The sequence below is a fragment of the Nothoprocta perdicaria genome, unplaced genomic scaffold, assembly GCF_003342845.1.
Source record: "Nothoprocta perdicaria isolate Ctin4 unplaced genomic scaffold, notPer1 scaffold_166, whole genome shotgun sequence".
Classification (NCBI taxonomy): domain Eukaryota; kingdom Metazoa; phylum Chordata; class Aves; order Tinamiformes; family Tinamidae; genus Nothoprocta; species Nothoprocta perdicaria.
Window position 1 is genome coordinate 180,054 of NW_020454827.1, and position 13,858 is coordinate 193,911.

The 13,858-nt window shown below is 47.3% G+C and overlaps 1 protein-coding gene across 1 annotated transcript in view; it reads right to left on the bottom strand.

Annotated features, from left to right (window-relative positions):
• Positions 1 to 11,780: 11,780 nt before the first annotated feature.
• The window catches only part of PCDH12 (protocadherin 12), a 10,338-nt gene continuing 8,260 nt past the window's right edge, over positions 11,781 to 13,858 (bottom strand). The window contains exon 5 of the mRNA XM_026035740.1: positions 11,781 to 12,153. Within this exon, the coding sequence (XP_025891525.1) occupies positions 11,789 to 12,153 (365 nt within the window). The 3' untranslated portion in view covers positions 11,781 to 11,788. The remainder of the gene's footprint in view (positions 12,154 to 13,858) is intronic.

Below are 13,858 nucleotides of genomic sequence, written 5' to 3' on the forward strand. Positions count from 1 at the left end.
TAAATGCCAAGGAGGCAATATGATCCTCCCCGTGACACTGGTGAGACTGATACGGTGTCCTCACAATGCTGAAAATTCAGAAATAGCWGCAAAAAAAAGTCAGAAAATTAATTAACTCAAGGAGAAAAGCAGTTGAAAGACACAGTCGGTTCAGTCTGTTTAGAATCACAAAAAAGAATCAAGAGGGATTGATGAGTTATATCAGGACTTTCAAACGGAGAACAGGCTTTTTTTTAGGAAAGAAGGAAAAAGCCTGGCAAGAGCAAGTGCCTGGGAGCAGAAACCAGATGTATTTTAATGTGAAATGAAGCACGGATTTTTAGAGGTGATTGTGAGATTTCAGATATAACAGAGATATTCAGAGATAACAGGAACAAACTCCCGAAGGAAAGTGAAAGGTTCTCTACCTTTTGGTGTCGTTAAATCAAGACTTGGGGCCTTTCTGTGAGAGCTCCACTAGCCAGATGAGGGTTACAGGCTTTGACAGGGTGTATTCACATGGTGACGTGTTGCTCGTGCTGCAGAGGTCAGAATCTGTTCTTAAAATCTCCAGGATCTTCTTTTCAGTCCTCTAGAAAATGTGGAATAGACAGGATGGAAAGAGGAGGAAGGGATGAAGATACAGTGTTGTTTAACCTCCTGCCTTTTTATTCTTTCTTTTGAATGCAGGAGAGCTCCCGGTTCCTGAGCGCTGCAGCCCGGGGCCCACCCCACACGGGACACAGGTTTGTTGCCCATTTTCCCTGCCCTGCTCTGCTCCCGAGGCCCCTGGGTGTAGGAAGGCACCTGCAGCACCGAGCACAGCTCAAGCAACCCACTCCTGGGAAGGCTCCTTTCTGCCCTGCCCAGCGAGAGGCCCAGACCAGAAGACACAATATCCTTCCCTCTGCTTTAGTCAGGACAGAATTCCAGGAACTCCAAAGTGGCACCCCCGTCCACCTGGGACTTGGGTTGGGAGTCACGAGACCATCAGTCAGGTTCTTGTTATGATTAAGCCTGTTAATTGATTGCAATTCAGTCTTAGGTGCAGATAATTTGCTATTTTACAAATAAGTCAGCTGAGGATGCTGAACAGAATGAGGTTGGAATTCCAGTATTTAACACAGTGGGGTCCTCTCTGTGATGTGGAGGTGACCTCGGGTCCCCTGGCACTTAGGTGTCATCTGGGACGTGTCAACGGGGTGTGGGCTCAGCTCCCCATCCTAGAAAGAGYCACTTCTGCCAGACTTAGGTAGTGGGTCTGGTCTCAAAGGCTCTCAGGAGAGGACTTGAGTCAATCCGTGTTTTATCCTCTTGAGAGCAGCTCYGGGAGCTGCCCGGGCAGGGTAGGTGTTGGATGACAAGGGGCTTTTTTGCAACATGACTCTCAAATAGGGAGGCATCTCTGGGTGTTTGCAGTATGCACTGTTGCCACTCGATGGCACTAAGTTTGTGTGCAAGCTTGGAAACTAAAGCTGCAGGCTTGGCTAATCCTCCTACCTCGCCGAGCTGTGGCAAAGGGAAAAATACTGTTCATTACTAAGGAAGAAAAGAAAATCCTGCGCAGCAGAGACGGTGGATTAGGAGTGTGCAGTGTTGAGTAAGCTGACAGTTCAGGCTCAGTTTGAATCAGGTAAAGCCTATGGAAATATGTCAGTGCTTGTTTGGCAGAGGGAAATGCTGTTTGTGCCATCGAGCATGATAGGGAGGGTGAGCAGGGGCTGACATTGTTCTCGAGTTGGGGAGCTCTGCGAAGCACCAGGCAGCCTGATGATGTCTGAGAGGCAAAAGCACCTTCCTGGCCGCAGTGGAGGGGAGCAGTGTCCAGAGAGCTTCCCTGAGCAGGTGTCCGTAGGGGACAGGGAGGCCTTTTCCGGACACATGACACCCATTTAACTCACACTCCCRATTCCAGCCAGCCAGTACAAATGTGTCACACTGCTCTGGTTCCTAGGAAGGATCTCCTATAGAATTTGTACATTTTTGATGTCTAATAGCTTTCTTTTTTTTTTTTTTTTGACTCCTTAGAGTGACCTAGCACGACAAGGACATTTAGAGGAAGCTGCWTTCCAGTTGCAGCAGATTTTCCGGATTGATATTTCCATTGCATTCAACATCCTTGGTAATGTGGTCTCAGTTCTGTTTTGCCCTTAAACCATGTTTTTCTCCTTTTGGAGGACCTCCAAATTGTTGCAGATGGCATATACCCAAAGCTGAAGCCTCCTTTCARCAATTTCAACTGTGCTTCAAGAGATTTATTGCCCTTTGTCCCATTCTGCCACCTGATTTATATCAGAGCATTTAAATCCAGGGTTGGTTGAAGCCCACACTGTTGTTCTGACATCTGTAGTTGGAAATTAAGTCATCTCTGTCGTTTTGTAACATGAGCTGTCGTATCTTTGCAGCTCCTTTTTCAGTGTCTGAGGTCTCAGTCTTCCTGGCAAGCTGAAAAAGCAGATGCAGAGTTGCAGCTCCAAGAAAAGTTCAAGTAAGATGCAGCAGTCTATAGACCAGAGATTTTATTTTCTTTTAAATCCCTAGCTGCAGCACTAGAGAAGGAGTCACTCMACATATGTGAACATTACATTGAGCAAGTCTTTGTTTCTCTTTTGCAATGAAACTAGACAATTCTCTAAAACATAGCCTTGCTATTGGGCCTGTGGAAACTTTTTTAATCTGAAGTAGGGCCCAGTGAAAGCAAACTGGACTGCTTGGCATGGGACAAAGAAGGCCTAGTAGCTGCAAGGGAGTCACTGTGTCTTTTTGCTGATTCTTTCTGTCCATTTGGCATTTTGACATTGTCCGTTTTTGTCTGCTCTTTTCCTGCCTTGCTTTCTTCCCAGGGATTGAAAGCATGAGAGCCGGCCACTACAAGGCAGCCTATACCTGCTTCAAACTGGCCGCAGACCGAGGCTACAGCAAAGCCCAGTTCAACGTGGGCCTGTGTTACGAGCATGGCAGAGGCACGGAAAAAGACCTGGAAAAGGTATCCGCAGTTTGTAGAGTTGTACATTTACTGCACGGAGGTGTATGAGGCATGATGAGCTACTGCATGGAAGCCTTGCCTGCAGGAAAATGCACATTTTAAAGCAAACATTTGCTGTGCTGGCTTCCATGCCACAGATGCCCTTGGAGCTACGCTCCCCACATCCCCTTYCACATACATTTACTGAGACCCCGTCCCACCTATGCTTGCTGTGCCACTGGCAGCTGGGGGAACCAGGAGAGCCCCCTCACGTCGCTGTATTTAAAGCACCACCGCAGAGCCCAAGTTCGGGTACCCTGACTACAGCCTGCCACCTAGCGCGTGCCGGCTGTAGTCAGCATCCTCCTGTGGTTGTTCCTGGCAGGGCTGCTCATGCCCAGCAGCGGCTCTTGTTCCTGGGTGATTTTGCAGATCCCTGTTGGCACAGGGTGAACTTTGGTAGTGTTGGCCCATCTCCAAAAGGGAACTTGTGACTAGAGGTGGCAGGGCTGGTTGAGAGGTGCTYGTACGGTGGCAGTCAGCTGTCCCACTTGAGCAGTCTCTTGTATTTCAGCAGGGAAGCGTGGGAGGGCTGCAGGGGAGGTGCTGCTTGGAACTAGAACCAGAGTCTCAGCCTGAGGCCTGATTTAGGCTCTCTGGAGAGGAGAGTCACGTCACGTTTGAGGCAACGTAGCAGCTGAATAACACGTGTGTTTCTGTGTTTCCAGGCAGCTTTTTATTACTACCTAGCAGCCAGCAACTGTCACCCCATGGCGCAGTATCGCTATGCTAGATGCCTCCTGTGCCACAGGCCTGAAAGTGAATGGGACAGTCGTCAGAAAGCTGTGACTTTTCTGGAGCAGGCAGCAATGGCTGGGATTACAGAGGTTAGTATCCACATAGAAGCTGAACATTTTGATAGGAGAGAGCCAACAGGGAACTCCTTCTTTAGGATGTGAATCACAAGGCATCTCGGAAAGCAGCGTCTATGGGACTGAAAGCAAAATTCTTCCTATGTATGGATACCTGTGTCAGTGTATGGGATACAGCCCCACCTGCCACTTGTGTGCAGCAAGCAACTAGATACCCACAATATCAACAGTATTGTTTTTCTGGTTTGCTCTAGGGCTCTTTTTGCCCATACCCAAAATACTTCCAGGATTCTTTGCATACTAGTAAGTGCAAGCTTCTGATCCCATCMTGGTGTTAAGGGCATTTCCTTCGTGGCTATTCTGCTTAAGGAAGAGAAGCAGTTATAAATAACACCCTCCAGATAAGGCTCCTCCTTACATCACAGCTGAAGAGAGAGCTCAGAAGCACCAGTTTTTAGAAAGTCACTCTAAGTCACTTCTTCAGTGTCAGGGTTTCTAGCRTCTGCTAGATTTAGTAGAACAGGGACAGTCTTTCATGCCCATAGGATATACAGCACAGAGGAATTGACTTTCAGTGAGCAGAAGCAACCTTGTCCAAGGGGTCTGGAGCAAAACAGGTCAGATCTAGCATTCCCAGAAAGCAAAGTGTATGCCCTGTTGCCACAAGTTGCCTCAGCATCTATATTTAGGTCAAACAGGTTTTGATGTTGTGTCTCTAAACACAGTTCACACTTGTCTCTTCTCAGGGTAAAGAGCTCTTCAGATGAGTTCAGCAGGAAGGAAGCTTCAGATCTCTGTCATGCTTGCAGTCAGTAACCCAGAGAACAGGAGCCTTCCACCAGAAAATCTTGCTCTCTTAGGTGGAAATGGCTTTCCAAAGTATCTTCTGTTCCTCACTTCTAGGACTACAGCTATTGCCCAGTCAGGCTAATCATTCACTCTGCTCAGCAAGCATGTATCTGGTAGGAAGTACTAGGGTATGTGTCATTTTAGTGTCTCTTTCAAATCCCTTAGCTCTGAAGCTAGTGCCAAACATGACTGTGATCTGTCTTTCCAGAATCAATATCTAGATTGGACCATCATTTTAGGAAAACTGACCTGCAGCTGAAATTGTAGCTTATATCTCCTTTCAGTTCCAAGAGTACAGGTCATTTTAGTGAAGGAAATTCTATGAGATGCCTGAAATAAGAACAGATCCTCATAGCTATGGCCTTTCAGGATGATTCACGCACATGGACCTGTGCACCCTGTGCTCCTTTTCCCACTCTTCAGGAAACGCAGTTAGGCATTCGYTATCTTGTGGTGTGAATGCCAGTCATTCTGGCAGGGACTCTGTCTCACGTAGCACACTGTTACACAACCTGTAGCTGCTGTAGGTGTCAGTCAGTAGGCATCTTCCAAACAACTCCAGCTAGGAGCTATTCTCTGATTTCTGCAGTGCAGGTTGAAAGGGTATGCTGGGTCTTACAGTGTTAGTACAGTAGTTTTACAGCACGTATAATGGGATTTTGGAGACTAAATGGAGTTTTCACACTTGCCATATTGGACTAATTTTCTTGTACAGTCCCTCTTCTAGCAGACCCTGCACACTAACTAGTCTTCCACTTGCCTTGCTGAGATGCAAGAGATCCTCCTTGCCCAAGCAGGAGGAGTTGCCCAAGCACTTAGATGTAGAATAAGCTAAAAAACTGAAGTATTTTAGATGGAAAATCCTGGCTGATTTCTTTTGTGTGGTTTTGCTGCAGGCACAGGCTTATCTTGGAGTGTTCTACCTGCGGGGGCTGCAGCCTAAGGAGAAGAGAGGTCTGAAGTACTTGTTGCTGGCAGCCAAGGGTGGCGTAAGTAGTCTCGTAAGCTATGATTGCTTGGGGTTTGGGACCACTGCAGGTTACAGGCGGCAGGTTTTCAGGGATTCTTGGAAGTGGACACGAGTGTCAGGACTCTCCTGCACTCGCTGAAAGGACAGGATGGCGCCTTAGGGAAGAAACAGGCTGTGGGGCACAGACCCTACAACTGTGAATGCCCGAGGAGCCATAGTGGGGCAGATCAAGCCCTTAGCAACAGAAAATGTGGYAGAATAACAGCTGATCCCAGCAGAACTCCATAGAAGTCAGTTTTTTGSAAGTCTCAGTCACAACCCTCATGGTTCTCCAAACCCAGCCCTGTTTCCCCAGCTCTTTCTTTCCTCAGTTGATGATGGCAGCAGTTGTGTCACCAGCCCTTTGCCTCACCTTTGGTGGTGGATGCCTGCACAGAGTCCATAGGGTAACCCCAYGTGCCCTCCTGGAGCTCCACAAATACATCCTTTCCCCATTATCCATGGCAACAGAGCCATGTGTGTCACCTTAGTTAAAAGACTATTGAGTATAGATGAAGCAAAGATCACAGCATTTAGCTATAACTTTCAAAAAGAAAACTCAAAAAAAGTCTTTGGGTCAAGGTTTCTGTCACAGGTTGTTGCTCTGTGCTAGAGCTAAGATAGGCCACTCTGACGAACATAATTCCAAACACAATGGCACTTCAGAGAACTGTGTTTTACTTTGGTTGCTCTTTTCTGTTTTGTCCTCTCTTCCGTTTTGTGAGCAACCATACAGTGTAAACATGTATCAAAGTGTGTTCTTGGGGAACTGTGGCTGCCTTTAGATTTCAAAGTATGTCACAGCCACTTATGCCATACTAGTTTGGGGATAGCTTCTCCCGGCGGTCTTGTCTTTGAGGTGTTCATCATGTAAGAAGCAGCTAGAGGAATAATGCATGTTTATTTAACCCTATGTTTTGTCACGTCTGAAGTGCCAAATCCTTCAATGTGTTTATCTCCTCTCTCCAGAAGTTCTGTGCTGTCATAAACTGAGAATTGCCACATTTTGCAAAGCACCCACTCGCTGAGCTCTCTGCTTCCCCCCACCAGCTACATCCCAGCCAGCAACTCTTGCAATATGTTCCTTTCTTGCAGCTTTATTAAAACTGTTACTTGCGACTTACTTTTTTTTGGCAAAGCCTTGTTTAAATCACACTTCTGTCAGTCATACAATTCAAGTTATAATACATATCAAGTATGGAAAATTAACTCTCCCATTAGTCAGATTTTTGGAGTAGAGTCTTAATATCCTCTTGCTATGATGTAGGAAAAATTCTTTGTGGCCAGTAAGGCCCATATGGTCGTTTTAGTGTCTTCACAAAACTGTCATCATGCTTTTTAGCTATGAATGGGACCCTTTTCCTCCCAATGGCTCTCAAAGATAAAGTGCCCAGCCCACCCACCTACAAACAGATTATTGTTTGGATTTGGCTTTATTGAGCTATTTGCAGTGACATCCACTATTTTCTAGTTCATTCCCAAGCGCTGTGTATGTCCAAATAATGCTGATTCTTCCTCTTTAGTGCTTGTTTGCCTGACTTCATTTCTGCTGCTCGAGATCTCTTCTGAAGCGAGTTTGGGTGGTGCTGAGCAGGATGGGCTGTTCTGCTGCAGTCCTGGTGCATGGCAGGGCTGCCAAGGGGCGTCTTGCAGCCTTGGAACAAGCCCCTGCGTGACGTTTGCTCTGCTTCTTGAAAGGCTTCGGTGTCAGCTGTGAAGGGCAGCCCACAGGGCGTCCTGCCAGCCTGGGTGTGAGCAGGATGTGGGTGCAGTCAAGGCCCCTTAGCTCTGACCCCTGATGCAATCTGCCTGCCCTGTGGACACAGCTGCTTCTTTGTTCTTATGACGCACATTGAAGAGAAATCAGTGAATCTAACTGGGAAAAGGGTGGTAAGGAATGGAGTTGGAGATGCCTGCTGAGAAATTCTGCTTGAGAACGTACTTGGAGAAGGACCACAATGACTAAAGATACAGTCTAAGGGACCAAAGATGGAGAAGTAGCCTTAAAGGAGGTGTTAAATACCTGTTCTCCCTTCACATGCTGCCGGCACTTCTCCGTGCTGCGCGTCTCATTGCTGCGGTGTTCTCTGTGGGCAGGATTCCCAGAGCAGGTACCACGTGGGCGTTTGCTACGAGAAGGGCCTTGGAGTGCGGCGGGACGTGGCGGAGGCGCTGAGGCACTACCGGCAGGCAGCCGCTGCAGGCAGCAAGGACGCTCAGCACAGAGCCCGAGCCATAGAAGAGGAGATGGAAGGTACCTCAGGCAGGGGGCAAGAGGGGCGTGTGGGACAGCGTCGTGTGCCCAGAAGAGTGGGGCCATCTGGCCAGAGGAAGCACAGCACAAGACCCTGGCAAAAGAGTCCATTTTTTTGCTGAAGGGACGGCTGGGAATGCTTTTTCTTTCTCCTTTTTACTCATTACCAGCTATTTTCAGTTAAACTAAAGCAGCAAATCCATGCTTATGGTATGGTGCTCCCTATATTAATATCTTGCTTTTATTTTTTATATATTTTTGCTAATATATTTTCTGATATATTTGTTTGTATATTTTCAGATATGGAAAGAAAGCTTTCATCTCCTTCTGGATTAAGAAGAGCATCTTCCTCTAGTCCCTGTTTCTGGGCCCTCGAGCACTTGCCTGCAGGTCTGCAAGCTTCTCAGACAAGACAATCTGCCCTTACCCTGCCCCACTCTTGGAGCGCAGACAGACTCTACACAATGACACTCGGAAGTCCAGGATGGAGCTATGCCCCAGAAAACAAGGCAAGTTCACCAGAACTGCAGAATTTGGAGCCCCAGCCAGTGCTGTGGCAAAAAGAAAGGTGGACCTGCTTAGTCCATGTGGCACTGGCAGCAGGCTGGTAGTGAATGGAAAGAGAAAGCTTTTTGTTAGTGGAGCAGAAGCAATTTTGAAACATGATGGTTTTCAAAGGAAATCTTGCAGTATCTCCCATCCAGCCACACAGCCCAGCCCTGTGCCTGCAAACACAGAGCCTCTCCCTGCACTTCCATGCAGAATTGCTCCGACCCACCGCATGCCCTAGTGACATGGTTTGGTGTAATAATTCCCATGTATAATCATTCCCTATTTGCAAATGGGTCCCCCATGGGAGTTTGCAAGCTCTGTGGTGGCCCTAGCTTACACCTTCCCCTGCTCCAGGGCAGTTTAATCTCACTTTAGGGCTTGGTTTTACCACAGTGATTCTGCTGCCAGGGCAATCTGGGTCTCTCTATATATGGATGTAGCAAACTAATCTGCTACAGATCAGAGTGGATTCTTATTATTCGGGCCAAGGTGTTTTTTTTGTGGGATATGGCTTATAGGTGTGTGTGCATTGGTGAAAGTAATGGATGTTATCAGCCATCCTGCATCTTCATCAGTCCCTTCAGCCAGCAGTTATTAATCCTTCAGACTTGACACTAAGCTGCTGCCGTGGGTGCACTGCATTCCCCCTCAGTCACCCTGAGCAAAGTTCACTTCAGAATTTTCTTGTGCGTCTTTGCTAAGCAAACCAGCTTATTGCCACCAATGTGGACAAGCTGGTGCAATAATGTTATCTTTCCCTAGTGAAGCTGAATCCAGAAGAGGCCGTTTGCCCCCACAAGCCTAAACTGGCTCAAGAGCACTTGTGCCAACTGTCCCAGCATCCTGTATCCTGCAGCTCTGCTGCTTTGTGTAGATGAGAGTCTGGAAAACAAAGGCAGTGGCCTTATCCTGCACTTGCCGTGGTCTCCATTCAGCATGGGAGCGACATGGCCCTGCCCAAGCACAGCTGACAGCTCCAACTCATTCTTGCAGTCTGGTCTCTCCTGCTGTACAGGCCAGGCTTTCTTAGCCCGTTTCCTTTGTCAGGCAGGATACAATTAGCAGGAAATGCCTCGGGTGGGTTTCCTATTCTGTGATAATCTGCGGCGTGCTTACGCACCAGTTAGGACAGGCCAGGGGCTAGGGATGGCAGGGGGGGCCAAGAGCAGTTTGCAGAGTCAGGAAACTAACCCAAGAGAGAGGAATTTGTCTCCTTTTAAATCTGCTTCTTATAGTGTATTTTTGGATCAAGGTTGTCCTTTAACAAGGACATCAAAGTGAACTGCAGAGGAAGATGTGAGGTTGTACCATGCGCTTGTCCTCCAAGCATATTCCCAAGGTGCAGGAGAACCCTATAGGGCTACATTTCCTCACAGCCACGGACAGGCCTCCCTCCCAGTTTGCACGGCTGCATCTCAGTTAGGATTTGCTTCTCTGTCATTGCTTTGGTGCAAAACCTGTGCTGCCTGTGAAACAAACCACCCAGCCATTCCTGTTAGCAGCATGGCCACAGAAACTGGGGTCAGCCCATCACTGTAGTTTATAGATAGAGATGGGCTCACGTGTGAAGCACTTGGGGAGGCTCCAGCTGCAATATTGGGTATTTGGAATATTAAAGAGCTGGTCTGGGAGGACCTTACTCTCTTGCTTTTGCCATTTGGTCCCAGAGGGAGCGGCGTAGACATGCAGCATTTTCATTTCCTTAAATTTTGTGTATGATTTTCTGCCCACACTAAAAGCAAGCAAGGCACTGTCACCTCCAAGCCTGTGGGAAAGGCACATGGGTAGGACAGGAGATGGGTAGGACACTGCTGGGGCACTCGGGCCCGTGTCTGTCGGGTGGTGGTGCAATGCAGATGGGCACAACCACGGCCAGGACATCTGACACGGTGTCCCCACCATGAGCAGATAAGCTGCAGAGAAACCAGTGTTGTTGCACCTGGGAGGAGGCAGGGCAGTGTTGGCAACTAAGGTGTCAAAGCAAGGAAAGCAGCGTGTGTAAAGCACTGCTGCACTGCGGCCTCTTTCACACTCCTTTCAGGCTGAATTTTGAGGCCAACTAGCAAGCAACAGTGCTGTGAGCACTGGGAGTGGAGGTGATGGTTTCGCTTTCTCTCCRCTCCCCATTGTAGCCACCAGCCGCTTTGCAGGACACTCCACGTTTGTCCTCAGGCTTCGTGTCACAGTCAGAAGGCAAAAACCCAGGTGTGAAAGCAGAACCCTATATGTGTGTGATCCAGAAGGACTTCTCTGTGGTCTCCTTTCTCTCACAACTCCACTGTTCACCCCATACACACCCCATAAACATGCTGTATAAGCCCTGCTCCAGATACTACTTATGACACCGTTGTCTCTGATCCCCGCGGTTAACACCACCTCTTACTCCTCCCTCTCTTACTAATATGTGAAAATTAATTTTTCAACATGCGCTGCTGTCCCAAAAGCTACAGCTCACATTCASATCCAAGTGGGAAACAGTAACATGGATGAAGCTTGAGTCTGAATATTTAAAGATTGTTTTCGCTTTTTCCCAGATTACCTTGATAGACTCCATCCATCTGCCATCTGCTCTTGGGCAAAGGATGTGATTTGTAATTCAGGGGCCTYGGAAGAGAGTATGGAGAAGGAAACTGTGCACACTTAGTGCAGCCCATATGACAGATTCCAAAACAGAAGTGGTGAATTTGGAGTATTTGACAAAAAGCAGAATTTCCAGCAGCAGAAGCACAAGGCCAGAATGCTCACTGTAAGAAAATGTGGAGGTCTGCCCTTTCTGCGTCGCGATTTCAGGCTTTCTGCAGAGACCTCATTACGTCAGTTAGATTGGACTTTGTCCCAGAGATGTTAGTGCTAGGAAAAAAAACAACTAACCATTTTTATTTTAAATAATAACTGAGGTCCTTTGGGCCAGTTGTGCAGCCTGTTGCAAAGTCCATGACTGCTGGGTTGTACAATATCCAAAGTGCACTGTCTATGATCATGTGGATCTATCTGATTGTATTGTGTACTTGTGGATAATTAGCAACCCCCCTTTCTTAATCTTCCTGCTCTGACTCTTCTTTTATGATTCAAGTGCGATAGGGATGGATGAATAAGAAGGACAGGGAGACAAGAACAGGCAGTTGGGGGAGAGCTAAAGAAGGTGAAATCCGTCATGGAGRCATTTGATGGGGCTTGGCAAAGGGAGAAGCATGCCTGTCGTGATCAGCCTAGATGTGGCTCTTGCTGCTGAACCTGTTACCACACACACTTGTGCACCCTCAATACTCTGCTTGACTCTCCTCTCCTCCTCACAGCTGCCAAGCTGCCTACAGAACCGGAGCGCCCTCATCCAGTCCGAGGTTCTTCCCACGTGCTGACAACTGCCGCAGGAGCCCGGAGCCCGTCTTGTTGTGGACTTGGACCTTCTGGGATAAAATCATTTCAAAGAGGGTGCTCATTTCTGAAAGGAAAGTGCTGGCCAGTCTGGTCCCAGCGGCGCTCGAGTCAGACTCAGTAACTTTGCCAAATGTCTCAAAGGTCCTTGGTTTCTCCTGCCTTGCAGCTTCCTGGTCCTGAGGTGAATGCAGAGAATCAGGGGAGAAGACGTTGTCCTTGTAACTGCTGGCGAGGGGCAAGGAGAGCCGAGCCACCCACTCGGGGTCTACAGCCGTCAGCCTCTTGAGGGCCAGCTCTGGAGGGAGTGAAAACGAGAGCTGCGGGTGAGATGTGTGGCAGGGGAGACCACAGGAGGAGGGAATGAGAAGCGAGGAGACTCGCTGAGACCAGGTGTGAGAGGAGAGATTGTAGGCAAGTCTAAGGACAAGCTACCAGTGACATTATTCACACCAGCAGCTTTAAAAAAAAAAAGAATTGATTTAAAAATCCCGTGATCATTTTTTTTTTCTTTTTAGTATAATAACTGCTCGGATCGCTTTATTTTCTCATTTATTGCAGTTGCAAGTGGCACTCCAATAAATTGTTAGTGAGACCAGAGAAAGCAAGGGCTTAGGACTGGCTAAAGGGGAGGCAACAATGGAAAACTTTAAAAGGGGGGAAGTATCAGGCAGAAGAAAGGTCACTAGTGGACTTCCTCAAGGGTCATTTTAGAGGTGGGAATTTGCTCATAAACTGGCAGATTGGGACCAAAAAGAAATGGTTTATTGTGAAAACAGTAATAACAGAAGTGGAATGAAATTCTGGATTATAAAATGCACAGCTGGATGGCTGAGAAATGGTAACAAAAAAATGAGCTATAAAGTAGTTGTTCATCAATTGGAAACAGATGAGGAGCAGTGGGAGCTTGGTGTGGGTGTTGATTGCAGGCTCATTAATGCATTGCTAATGTGATTCTGCCCTGAAATGGGCAAATGAAATCATAAAATGCATCGGTCAAGGTATTCCTTGCTGGTACAAAAAAAAAAAAAAAGGGGGGGTATTGTTATTAGGTCTGGCAAGACCTGTTTAAGAGTATTGCATACAAATTTCATCATACATCCCGAGCAAAGAGGATCTGAAATGACAGAACTGCAGGGAAAACTGTTGAGATGAAAACAGGCATGAGTCCAAGCTTACAAAATGGAGATCCTAAGAGACAAGGTTGTTTTGTTTAGCCTAAGAAAGCAAGTGCTTACAGGGGATCTGATTGCAACCTGTTGTTGTTTTGGTGATGTAAGCACCGACAAAGGAAATATTTATGCTCAAAATAGACTTGGCAGAAGAAGAAGTGATTATAAACTGTCCGTGCATAAATACATACTGGAAATTAAGGGAAGGACCCCATAGCAGCAGGAGCCTAGAATAGCTTCCTCAACAAACAGCCCAAAAGGAAGCAGCAATTCTTGTTTTGAAAGGTAGAGCTTAGCATTTGATAAGAGACGTGAGTGCAGTGCACAGAAGTACCTTTCCAGCCCTTCATTTCCTCTTTCCAAAGCACATCCTAGAACCACAAAAGCTGGGAGGTTTGAGGGTAACGGCCGAGTCCGTGAAATGCTCGAGTCCGAGACAAGTAACTCCTGCCTGGTAATAAAACATCATTCCCTGACAGTCCCAATCAGATAGCATGAATTTGTGTCATTATTATAATGACGTGGCTCTCCCTGACTTGCTTTAATGAAGTGACSTCTCGGAGGAGGCGCCCTATTCTCATACACTTAATCCTGCTGCTTCCAGAAGATAAGCTAATCAATAACCCTCCACCGCCTGGGACATGTGGTCTTCCATCAGTGGCTGGCCAGGTCCCAAGACAGGTCTCCTGCTATGTGATCCAGCCTTTTCCCCTGAAACCAAATTGTGCCCCAAAGCGGAGAAAGGTTGGTATTCAAAACCTGTTGAAAGCATGGTGAGGACACAAAAGGGATATATCACGTCGGTTTTGTTTCAGTTAAAGCCTCAAATTT